The following is a 22,649-nucleotide window of genomic DNA, read 5'->3' on the forward strand; positions in this document are numbered from 1 at the left end:
TGCAACCTCTGGCAACGGTTCCAAGTGGACACCAGATGCCTTGACGGGTAAACCGGTCTCGCCATCGAAGATGTGATTGCACTCTTCCACCGGCCTTGTCGGAGGAGTCCGGGCCCTGGACTCCGAGTCTCATGACGCGACGTCGATCTGAACTTCGTTCGGATCCGAATTTTGGCGGCGGCGTCGTCGTCGTCGACGGCGACCGTGACGTGGAGCTTTGTTACCCACGTCTGGGAATGTAGGAGCGCCGACATCCGAGGCACTCGTGGCCTCGTGTGGCACTATGTTATCCACACAGGAAGCGTATCCGACGTCTTCCTCTTCAGTTAAGGTCTGGGCGACAGCGTGTGGCACTATGTTATACACACAGGAAGCCTATCCGACGTCTTCCTCATCAGTTACGGTCTGGGCGACAGTGTGTGGAGCTCTGTTACCCACCTTGAACACGCTATTGCCAGTGTTCGTGACAGCTGCAGCTGTCTGCGGAACTATGCTACCCGCTTGTGGACCTAAGTTACCCACTTGGCCAGCGCCTCCTCTGGGCGCTGCCACCATCAAAGCATCCTCGGAGTCGTCATATACGTCGACGACTTTCAAGCTTCTGCCGGATGCTTTGGTACCCTAGAAACCCCTGCGGGCGCCCCGGGTCCTGACAGAGGTGGGAACATGACTCACTAATGCCCTGTCGGACTTCGCAAGGCGGCTGGCACCGATTGCCTTGTCTCGCTAGTCGATCCAGGGCTCGTGCTCCTCAAGCCAGGGCATGCCCAGGATCATATCGTATGGATCCATGTCGAGAACAGTGAGCTGTTCGAGGCTGTCAACGTCTTCAAACTTGACGGCCAGATCCACTTGGTTGTTGGGGGCCGTGACGACCTTAGTCGCAGTGACACCGTTCCTACTTGTTTCCGGTGTTCCCCTGGCCCCGGGTCCTGGCTTCTGCCAGCGACCCTTGAGGACGGGCTTGGGGAAAGCTCGGCTGCGGAGTCTCTCCGCGGGAAAGTCGCGCCTATAGTAGCCCATCTTCCCGCAGCCGAAGCAGCGAATGTCGCGCTGCTCGGCGGACCCGAGCTCCATGGGAACTGGTCGGTTGGGGCTCGCTCGACTGGGAGTCGACAACGAACTCCCAGGCCATGCTGAGGCCAGCGTATGCGCCTGGCGATGGCTGTATTCTTCCTGAAGAACCACTTGAATCGCCTCTTCAAGGGTGCTTGACTGCACCCGGAACAGCTAAGTGCGCGGTGGACCAACGCGAAGGCCGTCCATGAACACAGTCATCTTGATGTGTTCGTTTCGTGGGTTTCCCACTAGGGACGCCGTGGGCTCCCGTATCTCTTGGATGTACTCGTGCAGCTCACGCCTCTTTTGTTTGTACGAGAGAAAGCGCGAGCGTGGCGGTACTCGTAGTTCGCCGGGAGGAACGCGGCTCGTAGCTCTTCGCACAGCTGAGCCCAGGATGTGAAACATCCAGGAAATGTTGCCTCCCGTGTGTACACTCTACGCTTAGCACGATCGCTAAGGTTGGAGAGCGCAAAAGCAACACGAAGTTGCTCGGTCGAGATCAGAGCCGCGTCCATCGCGAGCTCTACCTCTCGGACCCAGAAGTGAAGGTTTTCACCTTTCTTTCCTTCATACGGCTTAATCTTCAGCCGTATTGGCTTCGGGTGTGGCGGATTTGCTTCCGCCGCCGGAGCCTGCAGGTTCTCCCGCACATGCGCGACGAGCCCCTGCTCGTAGGCGTCAAACGCATTGACGCGCTCGAGCTGCTCGGCCGGTGCTGACACCACCAGGCTCTGCAGGGCCTCCATCCTTGAAGATGCCTGCCATCTTCCGAACCGACACGAACTTTAAGTCATCCATATGGGAGAAGTCGTTCCTATCCATGGCAACGAGCTTCGGAGAGGTTCAGGTAGTCTACCCGCGGTGGCGTGGATTGACTACTAGTGCTACCGAGTGTGACGGGGCACACAGCACCTTGCGCTAGAGGAAGTTGGCTTCCGAGAGTATACAAACTCTCAGTGAACGGCAGTTCACAGGACAAACTTAAGGCAGATTGTAAACTGAGTAATTTTATAGGTAGATTAAGCTTGAGTTAAATACAAACTATAAGTCACCTTTAGAAATGCAATGTCATCAGCCAATGGTTGGCTTTAGACGACCTTGGTACCTTGTACCAAATATCTCAAAGTATGACGTGTCATACTTCATGTAACTAGGGGTACACTTAGGGCTACGTACCCCCGTTACATGTACTAACGTGACGGCACGCCAGCGAAGATCACTTGACTTGGTCATTACGATCAAGAATAAAGCGAAGTGAGTGGCGAGCTGCTAGAGCGAATGGCACTTGGCTCGTGTGCCATTCGCTCTCACAGTCTACTATTCGTTCTCGAGATCGCCAATCCCTTCAAAACTGTTAATCGCTCAAGGCTAACTTGTCGTTCTTAGTCTTGTAAGTCGTCATGAAAAGGCTGAGCTACGCCAAAATGCATAAAACGAACAATACCTTGTTAGCGTTTGTAATTCTGAGAGGACAGTGCTGTATTTCATGGTACATGAAGTATTTCTGCTAGTTATCATAAAGGTTAAATGCAAGTTATGTACTACTATTATAATATTAAAAAGCTCTAATATAATACAGTCACCTATTAGTTTAAAAAATGCATTTTTTAGACAATACAAGTTTTGTGTTTTGAACAATAAACTGTATTACTGATTGAGTATTAGTAGTACAGTTGTGCACCTCCAATTCGGCAGGGCGGACCATATCAACAGTGCCAGGGCATAAGTGCACAACGTAAAGCAAAAAACAAACGCAAATCCACTGCACTGATATTTTATTTGTTAATTCAGTACACAATTTACGCCAATCTTTTGCATATTCTTGGCGTCAGACGCGAGAATTGCGGGCGCGCAACAACGCTTCCGGTCGCGATAGGCAATTAATTAAAAGTTCTGTACACACAGTATTTTGCACCGCGGTACATCGTCGAAGTCATTTCCGCATGATAACCTGTCACTGAATCAGTAATACAGTACATGTAGCGATAAAGGTGATGTTACAAGACATGCACTTTGTCCGGCGGCGGTGCAGGTGAGACGTGGTGCCCTGTGCCGACGGCGCCAGTCGGGTCTCAAGATTCGGCCTACTGTAGCAATGCTAGGCTAGCATACATGCACTGTGTGTACTGTACAGGTAGTGACTACCGTAGTCTGCTTCTAAACCTACGCTGGCTGAATACCATCGAATGACAAAACACTTTCCCATTCGCGTTCCAGCATACACTACCACACTCCTTATTAAAAAAAAAGAGTTCATCATCATGGCCGAAGAAGAAACCTGTTGCGGGTGCGTCACCCTCGACGAAGCTGAGGAGTACGACATGGGACTCCACATTGGCGCTATCTTCATCATATTTGTCGTGTCCGCGGCTGGCACCATGATCCCGATCATCTCGCAGAAGATCCCTCAATGTAAGGCCAACTCGGTCGTTATGGAGGCTGTCAGTGCCTTCGCGTTCGGAGTTGTTCTCGCCACGGGTCTCATCCACATGGTCAACGAGGGCATTGAGAAGCTAAGCAACGAGTGTCTCGGAGCTGTCGTGGAAAACTACGAGAGTCTGGGTCTCGCCTTTGTGCTGATCACTCTGGTGGTCATGCACTTCATCGAGTGTGAGAGTTCGGTGTTTTTCGGTGCCCAAAATTCGATGCTCCATGGTCACGCTCACGGGGAGATCACAGCTCAAGAGGCTGCAATTACTCCGGCGGATCGAGAAACTCCAAAGCCAGTGGAGAATCCGTATCACGAAGCTGCTTTCGACCAGAGCGAGCTTGACTCCAAGATTCGTCGTAAAATTGCCACAATCATCTTCGAGGCTGGCGTTGTCTTCCACTCCGTCATCATCGGTCTTGATCTCGGAGTCACGGCTGGCTCAGAGTTCAAGACTCTCCTTGCAGCTCTGTGCTTTCACCAGTTCTTCGAAGGTGTCGCTATCGGCAGCTCAGCGCTCAGCTCCCTCGAAAGTAAGAGCAAGCTCTTCATTGTCAACTTCGTGTTCGCCATCACGACTCCAATTGGCCAAGTCATCGGCATTGGTATCCGAAGCACATACTCGGACTCGTCGACGACGTCACTGTGGGTTCAGGGAATTCTCAACTGCGTTGCTGGTGGCATTCTGCTGTACACGGGTCTGGTGGAGTTGTTGACGTACAACATGACCACGAACGGCCAGTTCCTGTCGCGTCCGACGGCCCAGCGTTTCTTGTTGTACATTTGCTTGTGGCTGGGTGCTGGTTTGATGGCCCTCATCGGCAAGTGGGCGTGAGTCGATTCGATATTCCCACCAAATCAACAGCAAGCAAAAGAAGTTTGAGCTGTCATCTGGCAGTAAAGCTAGAGCATGTCCACGACTCTTACAAAGACAAACATGCTGCAGAAAACTAGTTCGTGCTGTTAGCGCGATGAGCCAACGCCTTGCTGGTGCGAATGAACATCTTGAAAAAAAAATAAGTTGATTTCTTGTCTACTCAACACGCTACTTCCTTAAACTATCCCGTAATAGCTTTAAGCTCAATTACCTCGGAGTAATTCAAAATTTGTATCGAATGTAGCACATTTTCTTCAGCGTACAGGTACGCTGAAGATTTGCTACCTCAACAACGCGGTACATCATGTACCGTACACGTACGGTCTCAAACGAATTTTTGTTTTCGCCACAGTAAACAACTCCCTGAGAAAGATCCATCTCGTCGTCGGAAAAAACATGATATGTCATTTCGCTAGGCGATGGTGCTATGACAGCATGAGACGGGAGCTTCTGACAAACGTCAGGTAAAATTGAATCATGATCGGAAGATACTTATGATCACATCGAAAAAAAAATGTCAGTCTTAGGTACTTCATAGCGTTTATGATGAGCGATGATGGTCAACATTAGCGCAACTTATCTCCAGCGCATGTCAAGACCAAAAATGGTTGTCATCTACCTTATTGCACGTCTGTGCGCTGCTTGACAAGAGTCATACATCTATTACAGCAGCTTCATGGCAATCACTGCTGATAACACGGCGTATGAACATTTACGGTCGCTGCACCTTGGCAAGATTCCACTCCATCACTGGTTCATTCTCGCGCGCAGTGAGAATCTCGTAGCCTGTCTCCGTCACGAGGAACGTGTGTTCGAATTGGGCCGAGCGTTGACCATCCTGCGTCACGGCCGTCCAGTCATCCGGCCACGTCTTGTCACGCCACGTTCCCATATTGATCATGGGCTCAATCGTAAAGATCATACCGGGCTTCATGATACCGACAGCCTTGTTTTTCGCGTAATGAGGGACATTTGGCGCACAGTGGAAGAGTGAGCCGATGCCATGACCGCAGTACGTCTTGACGACCGAGAAGTCCTGGGCATTAGCCACAGCTGCAATGTGTTTACCCAGTTCACGGAACATCGTACCGGGACGAATGAGTTTGGCGGCCACTTCCAGACTCTCGAACGCCGTCTTGACCAGCCGCACACCGTCCTCGTCCACGTTGCCTACCAGGAATGTATCGTTCAGGTCTCCATGGTAGCCATTCTTGTACACCGTCACATCGAGGTTTACAATGTCTCCGTCCTCAATAGGACGCGAGTCTGGAATACCGTGGCAAATGACTTCATTCACCGAAACACAGACAGACTTGGGGAAGTGGTAGTAGTTGAGTGGTGACGGGTAGCACTCTCGTTCCATACAGGCTTGATGCACGATCTTGTCGATCTCGTCACCGGTAACACCGGGGCGCAGTGCCTTTCCAGCGATGTCCAGCACCTCACGACCAAGGCGACAGGCCTCACGGATGCCAGCGATCTGTTCAGGCGTGTAGATGGGGATGGCCTTACTAGCCTGCTGCTCCGACACGGGGATGCCCGTCTCGGCGTAGTCTGGACATTTAATGTGCTCAGGCACGGTGCTCATATCCGAGATCTCGCCAGGTCGCAATTTTCCAGTGAACTCAAAGCCGTCAAAGGGCGAGGCGTTCTCATTGCGTGCCTGTTCCTCGGCCATGGCCTGTGTGAACATCTTGTGCAGCGCCTTGTGTGAGGACCAATAGCCCTTAAAGCACTCCTGTGAACAGAAGGTGCTCATGGCCGGAGGGATGCCCAACTTCTTGCATGTCGGACAGATGAGCGAGCCGCTCTTGCTGCACGTTGGGGTCACACACGGAGCACCTCCCATCTCGGACTTTGACGTCTTGATGTCGAATGGCTGTCACACAAAAACTGACACACATGGCAAAAGTAGTGTGGTGCACTCAATCAAGAGTGATGGTAGCGTTGAAGCAGGGAGAAGTCGCCAATGCGGGCAGCCATGCCGCATTATTTGGAGGTGGCGACGCCCGACGGAGGCAGAGACATGGCGGAACTACGTGAAGCGATGAAGACGGTATGTGGTTATATTGTTTGAGGTGGTGGTGACGCTCTAATAGTAGTGTTATGGTGTGTAATACAGTCGGGACGCGCACATGAAGACAGCATTCAAGTCGCAGATAGCCCAAACAAATGTAAACAATTATTAATTTTACATTGTGTTTATCATATTTTAAGTGACAAAGCGCAGATGAGAGTGCATCCAGGTTTGATGTGAAGATCAGCAGCGTTCGCAGTGACAACTTGGGTAAGAGAGCGGAGGTGGGGCGATCGGTGGCGCAGATATACGTGCCAACACTTCAAGAGAGAGCCCACACAATGCTAGCGGGGTCATACGGACTAGCATTGGAGCTCGTCAATTTCGCTCTGAGCATGCTCATCTTCTTGGCGTACATCGCCGAGCTCTACGACCAGGATATTTACTATTCCCACTCTCGCTTTGCGGTTGAGGTGGTCGCTACGTCCTTCTTCATCTTCGACTTTGGGCTGCACCTTTTTGTAGCAAACGATCCTTGGAAATATGTCTTCTCAGGCCATGGAATGATCGATCTTGTCACGATTATCCCATCACTAATTGTGGTATGCAATCGAGTATACTATATTCTTTGTCCGCGATGAGGTGCTGATAGTTATTTTGCAGTTCGTGGATCCAGGAACTCGATCAAACTTGATGTTCGTCTTCCGCGTACTCCGTATTTTCCGCATTCTACGTGTCTTGCGGCTGGCTCGTTACATTAAGTTCAAGAAACACGGCTTCGAGTACGAGGTAAGATTTCCGATCATTTTTTTGTATCGCGATGAGGCTTGGAGGCTCACTTCGATGTTACATGTGCACGTAGCTTGGAGTCTTTATTTTTTCGACAATTGCAGTTATTCTATGCGCAGCGGGGATCTATCAAGCGCTAGAGTCTGATGGATACGACGAAGACGATAAATTGGAGTATCACGACTCGCTTTACTTCGTTTTGGTGACGGTATCGACTATAGGCAAGGACAATGCCTTTATCTTGACACATTGAAAGAGCTAACCACTTGTATACATACTACTAGGCTATGGAGATGTCACTCCGCGCACTCTTTTGGGACACGTGTTCGTGATTGTTGCCATTATTGCTATTTTCACGATTGTTCCTGCTGAAGTCAACAAACTCAATGCGCTAGCCAAGCTAAGCAAGCCTTGGGATAAAGAAGTCACGGTCAAGGCATCTGGACACGTCATCGTCTCTGGATATAATCTCTCGGCTATCACTGTGCTAGAGTTCCTTCAAGAGTTTTATCATCCCAGCCGTGGATCTATCCACTTAGACGTGGTGTTTATCAGTGACGAACCTCCATCACCAGAACTACTTTGTGTTCTCGAAAAGCAAAAATACAGACGAAGAACGAGTTATTTACGAGGAAGTTTAATGAAGGAACGGGATCAGTGTCGAGTGAAGATGGCATCTGCGACCGCTGTCTTTTTCCTAGCCAACAATCGAAATGAACCAGCAAAACAAGATGCAGCAACAATTCTACATGCAGTCTCGATACGAAACTACGCCGATACGTGTGGGAAACACGTGGATATTTACGTTCAGCTGCTCTCACGTGTGCACGAATACGAAATGTTGTCAGCACTACTGGGTGCAAATGCTACGAAGACGTCGGCGCTGAAGGATATGCTACTTGCTCGAGCTGCAGTGTGTCCAGGATCCAGTACTCTCATCTTGAATTTAATCCGCTCGTATCATGTAGGCCAATACACTAAACGTCGAGTGTGGAGTAAAGGATGGATCCATGAAGTGCGTAGTTGGTCCCAACGACCTCCACTAGAAAATATAAACTTACAGTATCGCTATTGTTGCGCACAGTACCTAGACGGGCTGACGTATCAGATATTCCCTATCATGTTTTCGTCCCGTTTCGACGACCGCAAATTCGGAAGCGTAGCTCGACACATGTACGAAAAATATGGGGCTCTACTCTTCTCGATTTTCAGCCGGAATTGCTCAGCAGATGAAGGAACGCATGGCGGTACGGTTTATCTGGCCCCGTTTGGTACACTCATAAGTGAAGGGTACGATATGTAACTAGCGATATATAACTAGGATCGCTATGAAGTTTCCTGCTGACAGCCATGTATGTGTGCTACAGGGATATTGGGTTTGTCATCGCGAAAAGTGCCTCGGATGTTATTCGTATTGTAAATTCGTATGGGTATTGGGAAAGCGAGTCTGAAGAAGATCTCAGGTCGTCTGCGAGTATGTTGACTTCTCCTGTACGAATTTCATCGGACTCTCTTTGGCGTCGATCACCTCGTCATTCCTTTCACCCCGTAATGAAATCAGCCTCTGTCCGAAATATTCGCTTGGAGCTGGGAGATCAAGACGAATACGGTCTATGGGGCGACTCAGCAGCTTCGATTAGCGACACTTTAACCAAGAACTGCGATGTACTAGCTGCTGCCCTCACCTCTGATACAAAAATAAGCGCTCCACCCCCAATTGAACGAGCCCAGTCCACGCCATCTGTGACAAAGGCGTCTTTGAAGACACGTTCGTTGCATGCAGCTATCCGATCCAAAGATGTGGACAGAATTGAAGCAGCTTTCCAACGAGATCACTTAAGATCGAACGTAAAGGGACAATCAGGTCATTACGTCATTTGCTCCAGGAGCTTGTCGGATGCAGTTTCGATCTCTAAGTTACTTCGGAGATACACCCAGCACGAACGTCAGATGACGCATGTCGGGTTTACCGAAGACGCACAAATTGTTTTCTTGCTGGCGTACAGACCAACAGTTAAAGATCTAATGATGGTGGCGGAACAACACTCTGCAGATTTACTACGTGATATGATCCTAGTCGTCGGGAGCCCAGCACGAATTAATGATCTATTACGCGTCGAGGCGTCAAAAGCTCGGCAAGTTGTGATCTTGCCGCTAGACAAAAGCGTATCGAGAGAACCAGACCAACTTACATCCAGCTATGAAGTATCGGAATTCGGACTGAGCGGGCAAAACACTTTACTGGACGACGAGCGTCTAGCTGACTTCGGTGTTGTCTGCTCTTTGTTAGCTATTGAACATATCAGCCAAGGAGCTTCCAGACCTGTTTCACCGCGAATTCACCGCGGCAAGAGCAGCAGACTGGAAAGTGATGCTGAGACCTCGCCAACAGCTCATACTTCTTTTAAACGGGAACTAGAGCAAGGTATTCCACTGGAAAGTGTAAAACTACGAGCGTTGGGGCGATTTCCTGGTCTAGACCCAGGTATATTTCGTGAGAAGTCCGACATTATTGATGGTGTATTGCAACAGTTCGACACCCAAGTTATGAAAGCTGAACGGAAAATCACAGCTGCTGGCTCGAGATCGGCCACTGGGAATACGCTTTCTGTCTTGCACTACGCTTGCAATGCAAAACTATGTCGCCCGTGTGATGAGGCTGTCCAGGATGAATTCCCATCTCTGACTCCTTCATTTGCTGGGGGTAATATTTTCCTATCGAGTCTCCTGAATCGAATTGTCTGTCAAGCATTCTACAATCCCTACATTATGGAAGTAGTTGTAGCTCTAGCAAACGGAAGTGGCTCATTGACTTTCTCTAAATACGGTGATGATTCTCCGAACGTAGGAAACAATACCGAAAGCTCCCACCGTCGACTTTTTGAGGAGGAAATTAACGACGAATTTGTTGGTGGGGCGTTCATGGATGTTTTTCTCAACTACATATCAAGAGAAATGCTCGTAATCGGTGTCATGCGATCTACCTGCCTCGAGCTTGACAACCTCCTGCCATTCGTGTACACGTGTCCTCCCTCATCATTAATAATGCACTCGAAGGATCGGCTATTCGTTCTCGGCTAAGATTTTATGTACTATATTACAACAAAATTACAGAAAAGAAAGTAAAATTCATCAAGCTTTTTTTGTCATGAATCAACACTTTCTTAACCCGCTTATCTTCTTCTTGTTGCTGCAGCTCGAGATCCGGGTTTTGGAGCTGGGGCTCGCTTCGCCCCTCCCTTCATACTGTCACGTTGAGTCTTTTCTCGACAGAAATTAATGTGGCGCTCTGCAGCTTTGTCGTTAAAGCGGCGGCTGCAATACTCGCACTGGATGAGACTCGGATCCGGCGCAGACGGCATCATAGGAGGCAACTCTTTCCCTTCCTTCAATGCCTTCGATACGTCTCGACTGGCCTTCATGGCATTGCGGAACATGTCGCTTTTTTGCTTCCAGTCCGCAGCGCTTTTCACCTTAATCGGCTGCTCTGTCGCTGATAGAGGCGCCTTCCGAGCTGCACCTTTGTGTTTCGCTTTGGCTTCCTTCGCTATTTTTTCTGCTTCCGTTCCTTCCAGTCGCTTAGCTGTCATGTTGAACACCTTGCGGTGACCAGAAAAAACCTTTTCGCAAACTTTCTGGTGCTTCTGAAATGACACGACGTTGAATTTCCGACTACAGTTCGGACACTGCTCCATTTGTTCCGAGCCATCTCCGTACTCGTCCTGAACGTCCGTTAGCAATGAGCCCAGGTTAGAAAATAAGACGAATATAATAGATAATTTAAGGGTTATGCTTACGAGTTCTTCGGGTAGATTAAACCCCGAATTGATCGGCGCAGGATAGTGGCTATCTCCGTCATGAGCATTGCCTAGGAGCGTCTTGCGATTGGTAGGAGGAGCTGGAGCTGCTACTTGAGCTGGAGCTCGTCGTGGTGCCACTTGTTGTCTTGGTGGTGGACTCGGCGTATCTCGATACATGGAGGTGGATGATGGCAAGCGTGCCGAGTGAATCACAGCGCTAGGCGTGTTCGTCTCTACAAACAGTGAGGCCTGATTCGTTGGTGCACTCCGCGCTTTCCGACGAGACATCTTGGACTTGAGAAGCATCAGTGAATTCTATAGATTTTCTATTCGTTAGTGAAGCAGGATACTGAATAAAAAAAAGCTTTCATATTTTACATACCCCCATCTCGTTTTGCGATGCCATCACAGTGTTCTCTCGATACGGATCGGTCCTGAGCTCTCGTCGACGCATAGGTGCGTCTTGCGCATTGACATTACTCATGTTACTTGAGACAACGCCACCACCGCCACATTTCGGACAACCACAACTCGAATTCCGTAGACACGGACCCGTATGGCTCCCTGTCCGTGATGGCGCTAGTGTTTTCTTGATAGGGAGGTCTTCGATCTCTCTTCCTGTTGCTCGTTTCACTTCTCGGAACAAGGAGTCATGCTCTAAGTCAATTCATTAGCATTGCACCAGAAATAATAAAGTGAACTAGCACGTTAACATACCCGGATCAAGTGGCGTAACATGTAACGAAGCCATTTGCTCAGATGTCGACGCTTTTTTCGGATACCTGCGCGATAAGGAATCCAGGGCGTCGCTTCCGTCGTCCGTGCCCTGATGATTGTTGTTGTAGTCGTAGTTTCGGTATGCCATACTGTCCGATTTTGAAGCCTGATCGAGCTCTTCACGTGAACCTGGCGGCGGATGATGTCGAGCTCTCGTGTTTATTCTGCTGGCAATAACATTTTTTTTTTAATTTAAGTAAAAAAAAACAAGTGCAACAGAGACATACTTTGGGGAGAATGTATGCTCGTCAGAGAAGACCCCGCGCTGTCTTTGTGTACGAAGTTCTTTAGCTCGCTCTTTCTTCTCTTGCTGCCGCTTGGCATAATCCGTTGGGTCACAGCGTAGGCGAGTAGCAGACTGCTGCATCAAGATCTGCAGCGAACGAGTCTACAGCAGTCTAGCCGAGATGAAGGGGACACTCAGACCCGGACAATCCTCGCAGACAAGTGAGGTCAAGGCACTAGTGCACACTGTCGTTTTCTTTCCGCTGTTTTAGCTTCGCAACTTCTTAAAAGATCTTCAAAGGTCAGACAGACAATGCTATTGATATCCGTCGTAACACCCACGTAATATTATGTGCCGTTTAGTTGGTAGGTGTCGTCAGCAGCTCCCCAAGCACCTCACGAACCCATGGCTGTGTGAACTGCTGCGGACGTGGAATGTTGACTTCATCTAACTCGGTTTCGGCAGCCAGAATCTGTATTAACAAGGGTTAAATGGATAAAATAAAGGTTAAATAAACTCATACAAGTCACGTACGTCCTCGTCGGCCAGTTGCGACTTCTTGACGTCTGCCATGAACCCACACGGGTCTTGAGCGAACTGAGTCATCCATTCTTTCTTCCTCGTGTACATCTGCAGACGCTCCAGAATGTCCAATTCCTGTTCTTTTAGCAACGCCAGCTCCTTTTTCTGGTCTTGTTGGAGGTCCTCGCATTCCTTGAGTGCACGAGCGCGAGCGTCATCCAGCTCGGACGTTGCAGCTACGGAGATATCGAAGAACTTTTCGTCCAGTAATTCCGACTCACAAGCCGTCGACAGACTCAGCGTGTACTCGAGATTGATACGGTTGATAGGCGTCAGATGCTGTTTGAGTGCCACGACAAGCGACGTGAAGGGCAACGACACGCAGTTGAGCACCTTCAGCAGTCTGTCGTCACATCGGACCACTCGGCAGTCGTCTGCCTTGATGAGGTTGCGTAGCTTGATGTACTCCCACATCGCCAGCACAATATCTTGCTTGGTGTATGCCTTGGCTGGCCCCAAATACTGACCGACTGCAGCTTCCAACTCGGGCGAAATGGTAAACCGCTCAGGAGTTTGAGCCGGTAGGAGCTTGATCTTCACAGTTTGTGCCGTGTTTCCTGTTCTCGACACTTCGATCCCATCCACGTCATGACTTGTCTTCTGGAAACTTGTCCACTGAAGCAAAGAATATTTACGAAATAAGAAATGTTTTTAATTTTTATTAATAAGAAAAAAAAACTTACCTCAATTACGTGGTCTGAGTACAAATGCGGATCCAGCTCGATGGACGCCTTGCGAAAGTAGCTTGAGAATTTCTATAATATCATTAGGTATAGTTAGTTCGTGGGGGTAATGGTGAGAGGCTGCAGATCGTTATTTCTCACCACAATCGTCGGTTCTCCCGCTGCAGCGTCGATACCTTCGATCTTGAGTGTCCACCTGCCGGGTGTCGCTGGTGTATTCTCTGTGGCTTCAACAGGCAGAACATACGTGTGATACACGCGCACACGTAGCTGCTTGGTCTCCGTTTGCCGCGGATAGTAGCGCTCTCCGCGCAGCTCGCGCGTCATTGATTGTAGACGCGAAGTGAGCTGCTGGTGCGCGGTCTGTGTGCGCTTCAGCAGGTCGATCTCGCGCTGGCATTGCCACTCGCCGTGAAGGAGTTCCTGTGTCGATGTAGAGCGTAGGTTAGTAGCTGCGGAGGCTGGTAGACAGGATGATTTACGCACCGATGGCAGCCCATTCATCGAGATGAATCGAATAGGAATAACAAAAAGTAAAACCTTTTAACAAAATCTGTGAAAAGTGTTTTTTATTTAGAAGCTTCAAATTTATTAAAAAAATTATTGGTTCTAAATTTGTAAAAAGTACCTCTCATTTAGAAGCATCAAATTTATTAATTAAAGTTAAAGGTTCTAAATAGGGCAATTTTTTTATCACAAAAAGTTTGTGCTCTATGGATATCGCTACATGTACAGTAGTGCAATAAATTACACGATCTGCGAGCAACAACCAAGCGAAACTTAAGCAGAATGGATATATTTCAGATAAAAGTGTCTATAAAATATCTCCTCAATTTTACTTGCGGCCGAACAAGTATTTTGGCACTTCTGTCAAAGTTTGAGAGCGCAGCGGTTCGTTGGCCGCTTCGCAAGTGAACGTGAGTATTGTTACATATAATACATGCACCTCACTGCCAAATGGATCCCGACTATCCATGCAGTGCGCATTACGAGATAACCTTATAAATATCCGTTCGAATCTGAAAAACACATCAAACGGGAAACACATAACTGTGGTGTAGTAGAACACACAAATATCGTCAGATGTGGATTTCTTACACGAACCACAACGAATCGCCGAGTTAGGTCGGCGGTTTGTATGGCCTGCGCAGAGGGTGGTCCCCTCGCGGTCCGGCCCTTCCGGGACAGACGAGTGGCTTGCTTCCACCCGGTTCCGACTAACCAAGTCAGATCACTTCCGAGGCTCCGCCGAGTTTGGTTCGGCTGAGCTCGTTCACAACCCTGTGCCCTTCACCAAAGGGATGGACGACGGCGCGCGAGCGCTTTTACAGGTCACCGAGCGCAGAGGCAGCTCAGCTAGAAGTGTTACGGCACCCGGGCTATCCGACGTACCGGCCCCGCTGAGTATGCGGGACTTTCTTTCGCGCGTAGCGAGACCTTTGTCCTACCAGGACCCGACATAACCTCTGGGAGCTACCAGTCAATATCCTAACAAGCCATGCCTTTCGGAGATTGACGGGAAGAACTATTCCATCCTTATGCAGGGACTACCGCGAAAGGGGACGCGCTGTCTGACATGAGGAAATTTTGGCCTGTTAGCTTTCTGGAGAGCCTTTTCGGCTCCCCGCAATTTAATCCTTATGCTTTTCATACAAATATTTAATGAAATGTAGTCGTTTCGGATCTCTACCGACCCTTCAGCTGAGTTCCGGCGACCGTTGAGCTCAGCGGCTGTCCCGGATAGCATATCCGGACAGATCGCCGAGTACTTACCGTGATCTTTTGCTCCTAAGCTCTGGGGTTATCAGACCGAGCCGATTCTTGACCTAAAGTAGGTCGGCGTATGGTCGAATCTGGAAATCCCTACACCACAACTGCCCCGGTTATGATACGAGCCGAGCTGGTGAGTGTCTTAATCCTTCATTTTGTTCTGCCACCGTTGGTCCGTACTCGGCTGATGATGTCTCGCGGCTCCCCACCACCTTCTTTGGTACGTTCGTTGCTTCCGCTGTCACTCACTTGGCAGCTCCTTACTCTTCGCATGTTGTTCCAGCACAACCCGTGGCACCATCCTTCTTCTCCAACTCCTCGTCGAGGTGAAGGCGTGCCAGCTGAGTCGATTCCTCGACCCGTCGGTACTCGTGGGGTCAGCGACCGGCATGAAGCTGGGCTGGTTGACCTGACAACTTCCCATGAGTCTGACGCGGAGTCGGCAGAGTCTTCTCGCGTGCGCCTTCCTGGTCCACCGAGCTTGCCGGGCGATACCACTTCGGGCGCCACCAATCAGCCAAGCTCGGCTGCTCCAGTGAGTCTTGACTCCCTTATGGCCAGAATTAACGAGCAAGGGCATGATCGCCGAGAAGAATTGACCTTCTTGGCGAGGCTCATGGCTTACGGATTTACTCGTTCCGTGGAGCCCTCCGATCCCGTGCAGCGGCGAGCGATTTTGCATGCTGCTTCCGCGAGGGAACTGTTGGATATCTTGAAAGGCAACTACGCCGCTCTTGATTATCCAAAGATCATCGGCGATCTCCAAGCTGACAATCAAGCTGCTCAGGAGGAGAACCGCGCACTGACTCGGCGACTGGACTCGCTTGCTCTCAGCAATGTCGACTTGTCAACTCAGCTCTCGTCGGCTCAACAGCAAGTGTCTCGATTGGAGGCTGCTGCCACGCAATCGGCTAATCTCCTCGCGTCGCTGCGAAAGGCTGTAGCTCTGAGTGAGGCAAAACTTGCTCGGGCCATCGCAGCTGAGCAGAGCAAGGTTGACGCTGCGTTGGGTCAGGCCCAGCTCCACCATCAGCAAGTCTTGGATCGGGACGCCGAGATCGACGTCCTTCTCCGATCCATTTCTCGGCACGCTCAGTCGGGTGATCGCTGAACAGCGGGCTGTGATCTTGCGACAGAAGCGGCTCATCCGTCGGAATGGTACTATTCCGATGCACGATCCTCACAAGGCTGCTGCTGCTGGCGGTGGCTTGCAAGTTACTGGGCTTGATCCGTCCGACCTTCTCCTCAACGCCCGGCTGTGTCGTGTCTTGAAATCTCGCTTTCCTGAGGTTCTCAACATCCCCGCTGGTGAAAACTCGGCGGTTGGAGTTGATTGTCCATCCTCGCCGAGATGCTCCAGTGGCGAGTTCCATTATTGGTCCTAGTGTGGTTCCCTCAGCTAGTCAAGCGTCTTCGGCGACTTCATTGGCAGACTCGGCTGCGGCTCCAGTCAGCTCAGCGGCGGTAACAACCCAGGCTGAGCCGACTCTTGCTCAGCTTCACCGTACGCCTTTGGCAAACTTGACCTCGACTCAGCGGCTTCGGCGTTATGCCAACCCCAAGTCTCCCACTGCTGCAGGTCCTCGTCATCGTGCACCGGCGCCGCATCCGCCTCAACCGTACGCTTGTCCACTCCCCGGAGAGGATGGACACGAGGCTATCAGTACTCAAGTTCACCTCAAGCTACTATATCCGATGGAGGAAGGCCTCGCTCTGGAAGTTCCGTCGTCGGACTCGGCGGAAGAAGGTTCGTCACCTTCAGCTGAGTTCTGCTACTCAGCCCGCTGTCTCTGCTCGCTCTGAAGACGACGATGACGCTTCGAGCGAAGCTGAGTTTGAGTTTGAGTTGCCTGAGCCGCCCGCCGACACCGTTCCTGTAGTTGCTTCGACGACTTCGGCGGGTTCTTCGTCTTCTGGTCCTCCGGTGACTTCGTCAGTCGCGGCTACTCGCCCACCGCCGATATCTTCATCCGATGTCGTAGCTTCACTGCCTGTCCCGGCTACGAGCGTGTGTGCCCCAGGCTCGACTTCGCCCATCTCCGCTGGGTTGCCCCAGTCGAGCGCACCACTCAGCGTCGTGCTAACGGTGGTTGGACGCTCCCAGTCGCCCTCTCGGGGTCTGAGCGTATCCACCACGCCGACTGACTTAGTGACTCCGGCCGTGAGTGTCCTCAGACCGTCTCTCCCTGTGACCACGGTCGTGTTGACGTCCCCATCTGGGCGCCCTATCCGGAGATCTGCTGCCACCGCCCGCACTGTGACTGCTCAGCTGCTTGAGGATCTCGACGCGTCTGCCGACGAGGTGTTAGGGCCTGGTGATGGTTCTGTACCGTCCACCGGCTCGACGAATCCTGCCGCTGGGTCGCTCTTGGATCCCATTTCCTTATCAGAGAACTCGGCTGGCAGTCCTTCAGGTTCCGACTCAGCGACCGCAGATGCTCGTCGTTCTGCCCAAGCGAGCAATCTTCATGCGGCGATCTTCGGTTCTGACGACGAGATGAGCGATGAGTCCTTGCCGCCGAGTGATCGCCGCTCCTCGCGGCCTTCATCGAAGGATTCTGGTGACGAGACGAGTTCTGCCTCTGCGCCAGCTTCGGGGAAGCAGCAGCATCGCAAACGTCGTGCCTCGTCGAGTCCTACCGGTCATCGGTCGAAGCGATCCAAGAAGCACAAGAAGCACAAGAAGCATCACAAGACGCACCGACACCACAAGCATCGGCAGCTTCCGTTGACTCCTGATCCAGCTCCGGCTCAGTCCATTCCGGCTGCTCCTTCGCCGAGTAGGCTCCCGGTTATATCGATTCTCTCTCAGCCGAGCTCGACTGCTTCACGTCCGGCTGTGGTCGCACTTCCCAGCGCTCTTACACTCCCGCTGGCGACGTTACGGACTCGGGCCTCGCAAGCGGTGTCCAAGGATTTTCGCCTGACTCTTCACATGGCTCAACTCTGCGAGGTACCATTCATGCATTTCGGCTCAACTCGTTGTTGGAATGCATTATTGGATACACTGAGCGGAGGGGTGCAGATGGAGCTCGTAGGGGGCAAGAGTCGTGTCCCACCTACGCCGTGTTCTCTTGACGGCATTCGAGCTTTCATGGCCGTTTTCGACCCGAGCCATCCTTGTCAGCGTCTTCGGCGGATGCTCCCTGAGCTTCCTTTCTTCTTTTCTCCGTCGATACTGGAGAAAGCTCGGCGATGTTTGGTTTCTCAAACCCGGCCTCGAACTTTGATGCAAGTTCTTGGAGATATGTGGGTGAAGCTTCGTGGCGACAGTCCCTTGGACTCGGCGGGGAGGCCCATCCAGACAGATGGCCAAATGACTCGTTACTTCGTAGCTCTCTATGAGCGTCGTCATTGGATTGTCGAGTCGAGTGTGTTAATGGGTCTCCATCCTGACGTCAACCCGGCTGCCACGCCCGCCCAGCTTGCTGAGGTATACGAGCTGTGGCTGGTGTACAAGCGCGAGCGCAAACGTCGTAGTGACACCTTGCGATCTTTGGTTGTTGCTGTCTACGACCAGCTTTACTCGGCGGTCACTCAGAAGCTCGGCGATGAACCTGCTCCACTGGTGGACGCAGAGGTTTATTTTGATCCGTCCGTTCCACATTACTCTCCCGTTAACCTTTCGTGGGTTCCTTCCGGGAGAGACTGGGTCCAGTGTGCTCACGATGTTGATCTAGCCGAGCCCTGGCGAGCTTGGTGGCTTACTGACCCGGCGGTCCATCCGTACAATACTTGCTTCCGCGCTCGGAACGTGGACTTCTTGGTTTTCGCTCCGCGCGGTATGGATCCTCAGGTTGTTGACGACGCGATTGAAGAAGATTTCGATCTTGCTGAACAAGCGCCTCCTGCCTATGCCCCGGGTGCTCCAACTCGGCTGAATCGTCAAGGCATCCATATCTTCACTGGGTCTTCGATCGGTGAGCTCGGCTCAGATGGCGAGAGTGCGTCTGATGACGACTCGGCGGACGATGGGTTGGGTTCTCCCAATCTCCGAGGCGCGTCTCCGAGTATGTCTCCGTTCGGCACCCCACTCCCCAGTGGAACGGATCCTCAGCCCACTTTCGCCGCGTCGGGTCCTGAGGCACCTGGTTCGGCGTCAGCTTCGTTGGCTAGCTCGGCGATGATACTTCTTGCCACGGCTGCGAATGTTGCATCTCCTTCCGCAAGTTCCCAAGGGATGACGTCTGCTACGACGCCACGCCCCCAATCGTCGAGTCCGCTGAGCTCTTCCCAGTTGTCTCCGTCGGGTTCAACTCACTTGGAATCCGGATCGCCGACCTTTTAGTTTTCTTCCTTTGACTGGGCGTCCCGTAGGTATCGTTCAGGACTTCATTTCGTAATTATTCAGTATATGTAGTTTCGACACAGAAGCATTCCGTCTCAACTCGGCCTGTGTCGTCCGCTGAGTTGGTGTAACGTTTGGTGCAATAGCTGTTAATCCTCATCTGCAACTTGCACCATTTGCAGACGGTTTTCGCGCTTCTTCTGTCGTAGATAGTCAAACAGGAGACCCCCACATGACAAATTCGACAGTGGTTCCCAAGTAGGCTCATCGTAGCCGACCCACTTAACTTTAAACTTCCGTTGTGATCGTGACGTACTTGTGGATAATGGTAGCTCATCGTCAAGAATTGCTTCGACTTCATACTGGTTTGTACTTGTGTCTGGTTCCCAGCTGTCTTCAGGCAGTAATTCTTCATCAAAGTCAAATCGCTGAGTCTCTTCGAGGTCGGCGATTAGCCTCGTCTTTGGTCTTCCGCCGAGTTCGGTGACTGCCTTCAGACGTGATACATGGACCACTGGGTAGAACCTATATCCACTCTTGTCGGGTAACTCCAATTCATAGGCGAATTCTTCCACCTTCTTCTTCACCCTGAATGGTCCATGCCATCGGTGGGCTAACGTTTTGGTCAGGCCCGACTTGACTCGCTCCATAAACAACCAGACTTGATCTCCTTCTTTGAACAAGGATTTGGTGGATTCATCGCCTGGTTCTGCAACTTCATCTTCGTCATCTGCTGTGTTGGGAATGGATCTTTTCTCCTTCTTGCTCAACGCTTCGTTGTGCTCTCGAGCTCGTCGTGCTTTCTCTCGCACTTGGAACTCAGCTGCTAATCGAAGTGCCACTTCTCGTTGTCTGTTCGCTTCTCGGCGCCACTCGACTGCGTCCGCCGAGTTGACTGGGCGTCCCTGTCCACGTTGTATTGAACTCGTCATAGCCTTGAGTGTAGACTTGGCGTCCCAACCATGCACCAGATAGAAAGGGGTTTCTCGCCGAGTCGAATCTCTTGAGTTGTTGATAGCGTGTACCATCTTCTCGGCGATGTCATCCCAGTCGGCTTGAAGTGGGTCTTCTACGTAGACCCGTATAGTCTGAACCATTGTCTTGACTGACCTCTCTTGTTGACCGTTAGCTTGCGGTCGGTAACTCAGCGTAGCTCTTGATCTCGACTGCATCATCTCGGAGAACTTTTGGAACACTTCACTCATAAACCTTGGATCTCGGTCGTGCCGTATCAGAGACGGAGCCCCGAACTGCCTGAAGACGCATACCTCAAATAACTTGGCCACTTCGAGTGCTCCGGTGTCATTCATAGCCTTAGCGATAACGAACCCCGTGAAGTGGTCCTGGAACAGCAGCAGTGCAGTATTGCCCCGCTGAGTTCGAGGAAGGGGAATCACGAAATCCATTGACACGACTTGGAATGGATGGTCTGACACCACATTTCCCGGCGAATAACCTCTCAACTGTGGCTTGCTCTTACTAGTATTGCAGTCCTCGCAGGCCCTAACATGTTTCACCACGTCGGCGTAAAGACCAATCTAGTAGTAGTCGGCTTTGACTCGGTGATACGTTCTGACGATGCCTTGATGCCCTCCTTCGATCGAGTTGTGGCAGTTATGAAGTATTTCGTCGACCATGGTTGACGGAATCACCAATCTCAATGAGAGGTTCGGTTCGCCGAGTTCGCCTAGTCGGCGGGCTTCATCTCGGCGGTATAACAGGCCGTCTTCGCTTAGTACAAAGACTTCTGCGACTTTGCCGGCATTCTGAGCTCGACGGTGTGTAAGGTCCTCCAATTCACCTCTCAGGTACGCCTTCAGATCGGCCCACCTGAGTTCTTCATCTTGTGCCTTCGCGATTCGTCGTCTCCGCTCAGTCTGTACCGTCACTGGATCAATGTCGTTGGCATTCTGAGCTGTCTGGGCTGACTCCATCTGCGACCCTGTTTCGACATTCGGGGTCGTGTGGTTAATCCGCCGAGTCGACGCCCTGCTGACTTGTTCGAATTCATCTCCACTGCTTTCAAACGCGGATTCTCCAGGATTTGTAGACATGGCTTCATGATCCTGACTTCCTCCTCTTGCTCTAGCCGAGTCTTCATCCAGCTCGTCCTCAAAGTGAACTCGGCGTACTCGGCTACGAGTGACTGCCGTGACAATCGGTGTTTCCGCTGGGTTGTCTGTGGCGTACAGTTCTTCGGCTACGCGGTTAATCATTCTCAGCTCTGCTTTTCTATCCGTCCCAAGAATTACTCGTCCAGCTTTAGCTTCCAGTGCTTCTGTAGCGAGAGAATCAGCCGCTGCGTTATAGTGTCGCGCTATGTGTCGATACCGGGCCGAGTTGAGTTGTTTCGTGAGATCCTTGTGCCGAGCTAGTTCCACTTGCAACGTTTCCTTCTTGCATGCTATCACCCCCATGGATTGCTGAATTGCAAGCCGGGAGTCACCCACGATAAGCAGATCGGTTATCCCTCGGTCAATCGCCGCCAAGACTCCATTGTTCATGCCGGTGTACTCGGCGATGTTGACTGTGGTGGACGACAGGTACGCACTCGCAGCAATCTCAATGTCCCAATTCGGAAGGCGCCACAGTATCCACGAACAACTGCCATACCCGCCGTATTTAGCCGTCTTCGCTGAGCCATCCAATGACAGCACGCATCCTGCAAAGTCAGCTGGTATTCGGGCATATAGCAGCGCTGGGTCCATTCGAACTGTCGCCGAGTTCTTGGAGGGAGGTGCCAGGTGCTTCAAGGAATCGTCGAGTCCGATAAACGGGGTTATCGACGCCTGGAGCAACTGGGCGAAGTCTACATCTCGCTCACGTACTCGTTTCACCTTCAAATGTCCTCAATCGTAGTCAATTTCGCCGGGGTCGAACACCGTCGCCGCTGAGTTCGTCATTCCGATCTCAGCTATAGTACCTTCCACCAGTAATACCTCTGGTAATTCATAGTTGTCGGCTGTGTCAGGGTCCGTATTCGCTGAGTTCACTGCGATGGTCGATCTGACTCCTGCGTTCTCAAACTTGGCTCCGAGGTAGATGGTATCATCGTCATATTGTCTAACCACTTTCGGACAGGTCGTAGTTTCCATAGTCTCCAACGCTGAGTCCATCGTAGCTGGGTCGTCGTTCGGCTTTATTCCTTCAGGCAGTAATACCTCCCAATTATCATAGTCCTTGGTCGCGTCGGAGTGATCAACCGCTGAGTTGGTTGTGACGGCAGAACTAACTTCTGTGCATGCAAACGCGTCTTCGGTATAGCTGGCATCCTCACCGCATGCTGTGCCCACGTCCGAGGCGCTCTCAGTGTTTAGATCTCCTGACGCCGAGTCCACCGCCGCCGACTG

General features: G+C 51.2%; 5 protein-coding genes across 5 annotated transcripts; 2 read left to right on the forward strand and 3 right to left on the reverse strand.

Annotated features, from left to right (window-relative positions):
* Nucleotides 1–3,323: 3,323 nt before the first annotated feature.
* On the forward strand, nt 3,324–4,325 carry PITG_12219 (Zinc (Zn2)-Iron (Fe2) Permease (ZIP) Family; the record flags this gene model as incomplete). The annotated part of the gene is made up of 1 exon (XM_002900783.1): nt 3,324–4,325. The coding sequence occupies one exon, from the start codon at nt 3,324–3,326 to the stop codon at nt 4,323–4,325; it is 1,002 nt and encodes a 333-aa protein (XP_002900829.1).
* A 754-nt stretch (nt 4,326–5,079) lies between these two features.
* On the reverse strand, nt 5,080–6,216 carry PITG_12220 (methionine aminopeptidase, putative; the record flags this gene model as incomplete). Its single annotated transcript, XM_002900784.1, has 1 exon — nt 5,080–6,216. The coding sequence occupies one exon, from the start codon at nt 6,214–6,216 to the stop codon at nt 5,080–5,082; it is 1,137 nt and encodes a 378-aa protein (XP_002900830.1).
* A 509-nt stretch (nt 6,217–6,725) lies between these two features.
* PITG_12221 (uncharacterized protein) lies at nt 6,726–10,254 on the forward strand (the record flags this gene model as incomplete). Its single annotated transcript, XM_002900785.1, has 9 exons — nt 6,726–6,986; nt 7,048–7,173; nt 7,247–7,394; nt 7,458–8,188; nt 8,258–8,463; nt 8,541–8,782; nt 8,900–9,118; nt 9,188–9,458; nt 9,534–10,254. 9 exons carry the CDS (start codon nt 6,726–6,728, stop codon nt 10,252–10,254), a joined length of 2,925 nt encoding a protein of 974 aa, XP_002900831.1.
* A 92-nt stretch (nt 10,255–10,346) lies between these two features.
* Nucleotides 10,347–12,117, reverse strand: PITG_12222 (sporangia induced conserved hypothetical protein; the record flags this gene model as incomplete). The annotated part of the gene is made up of 5 exons (XM_002900786.1): nt 10,347–10,895; nt 10,971–11,288; nt 11,356–11,630; nt 11,691–11,914; nt 11,978–12,117. The coding sequence occupies 5 exons, from the start codon at nt 12,115–12,117 to the stop codon at nt 10,347–10,349; spliced, it is 1,506 nt and encodes a 501-aa protein (XP_002900832.1).
* A 184-nt stretch (nt 12,118–12,301) lies between these two features.
* Nucleotides 12,302–13,757, reverse strand: PITG_12223 (SWI/SNF-related matrix-associated actin-dependent regulator of chromatin, putative; the record flags this gene model as incomplete). The annotated part of the gene is made up of 5 exons (XM_002900787.1): nt 12,302–12,448; nt 12,511–13,173; nt 13,242–13,313; nt 13,383–13,664; nt 13,728–13,757. The coding sequence occupies 4 exons, from the start codon at nt 13,566–13,568 to the stop codon at nt 12,335–12,337; spliced, it is 1,035 nt and encodes a 344-aa protein (XP_002900833.1).
* Between the last annotated feature and the right edge of the window lie 8,892 nt (nt 13,758–22,649).

The sequence above is a fragment of the Phytophthora infestans genome, genomic scaffold (assembly GCF_000142945.1).
Source record: "Phytophthora infestans T30-4 supercont1.24 genomic scaffold, whole genome shotgun sequence".
NCBI lineage: Eukaryota > Oomycota > Peronosporomycetes > Peronosporales > Peronosporaceae > Phytophthora > Phytophthora infestans.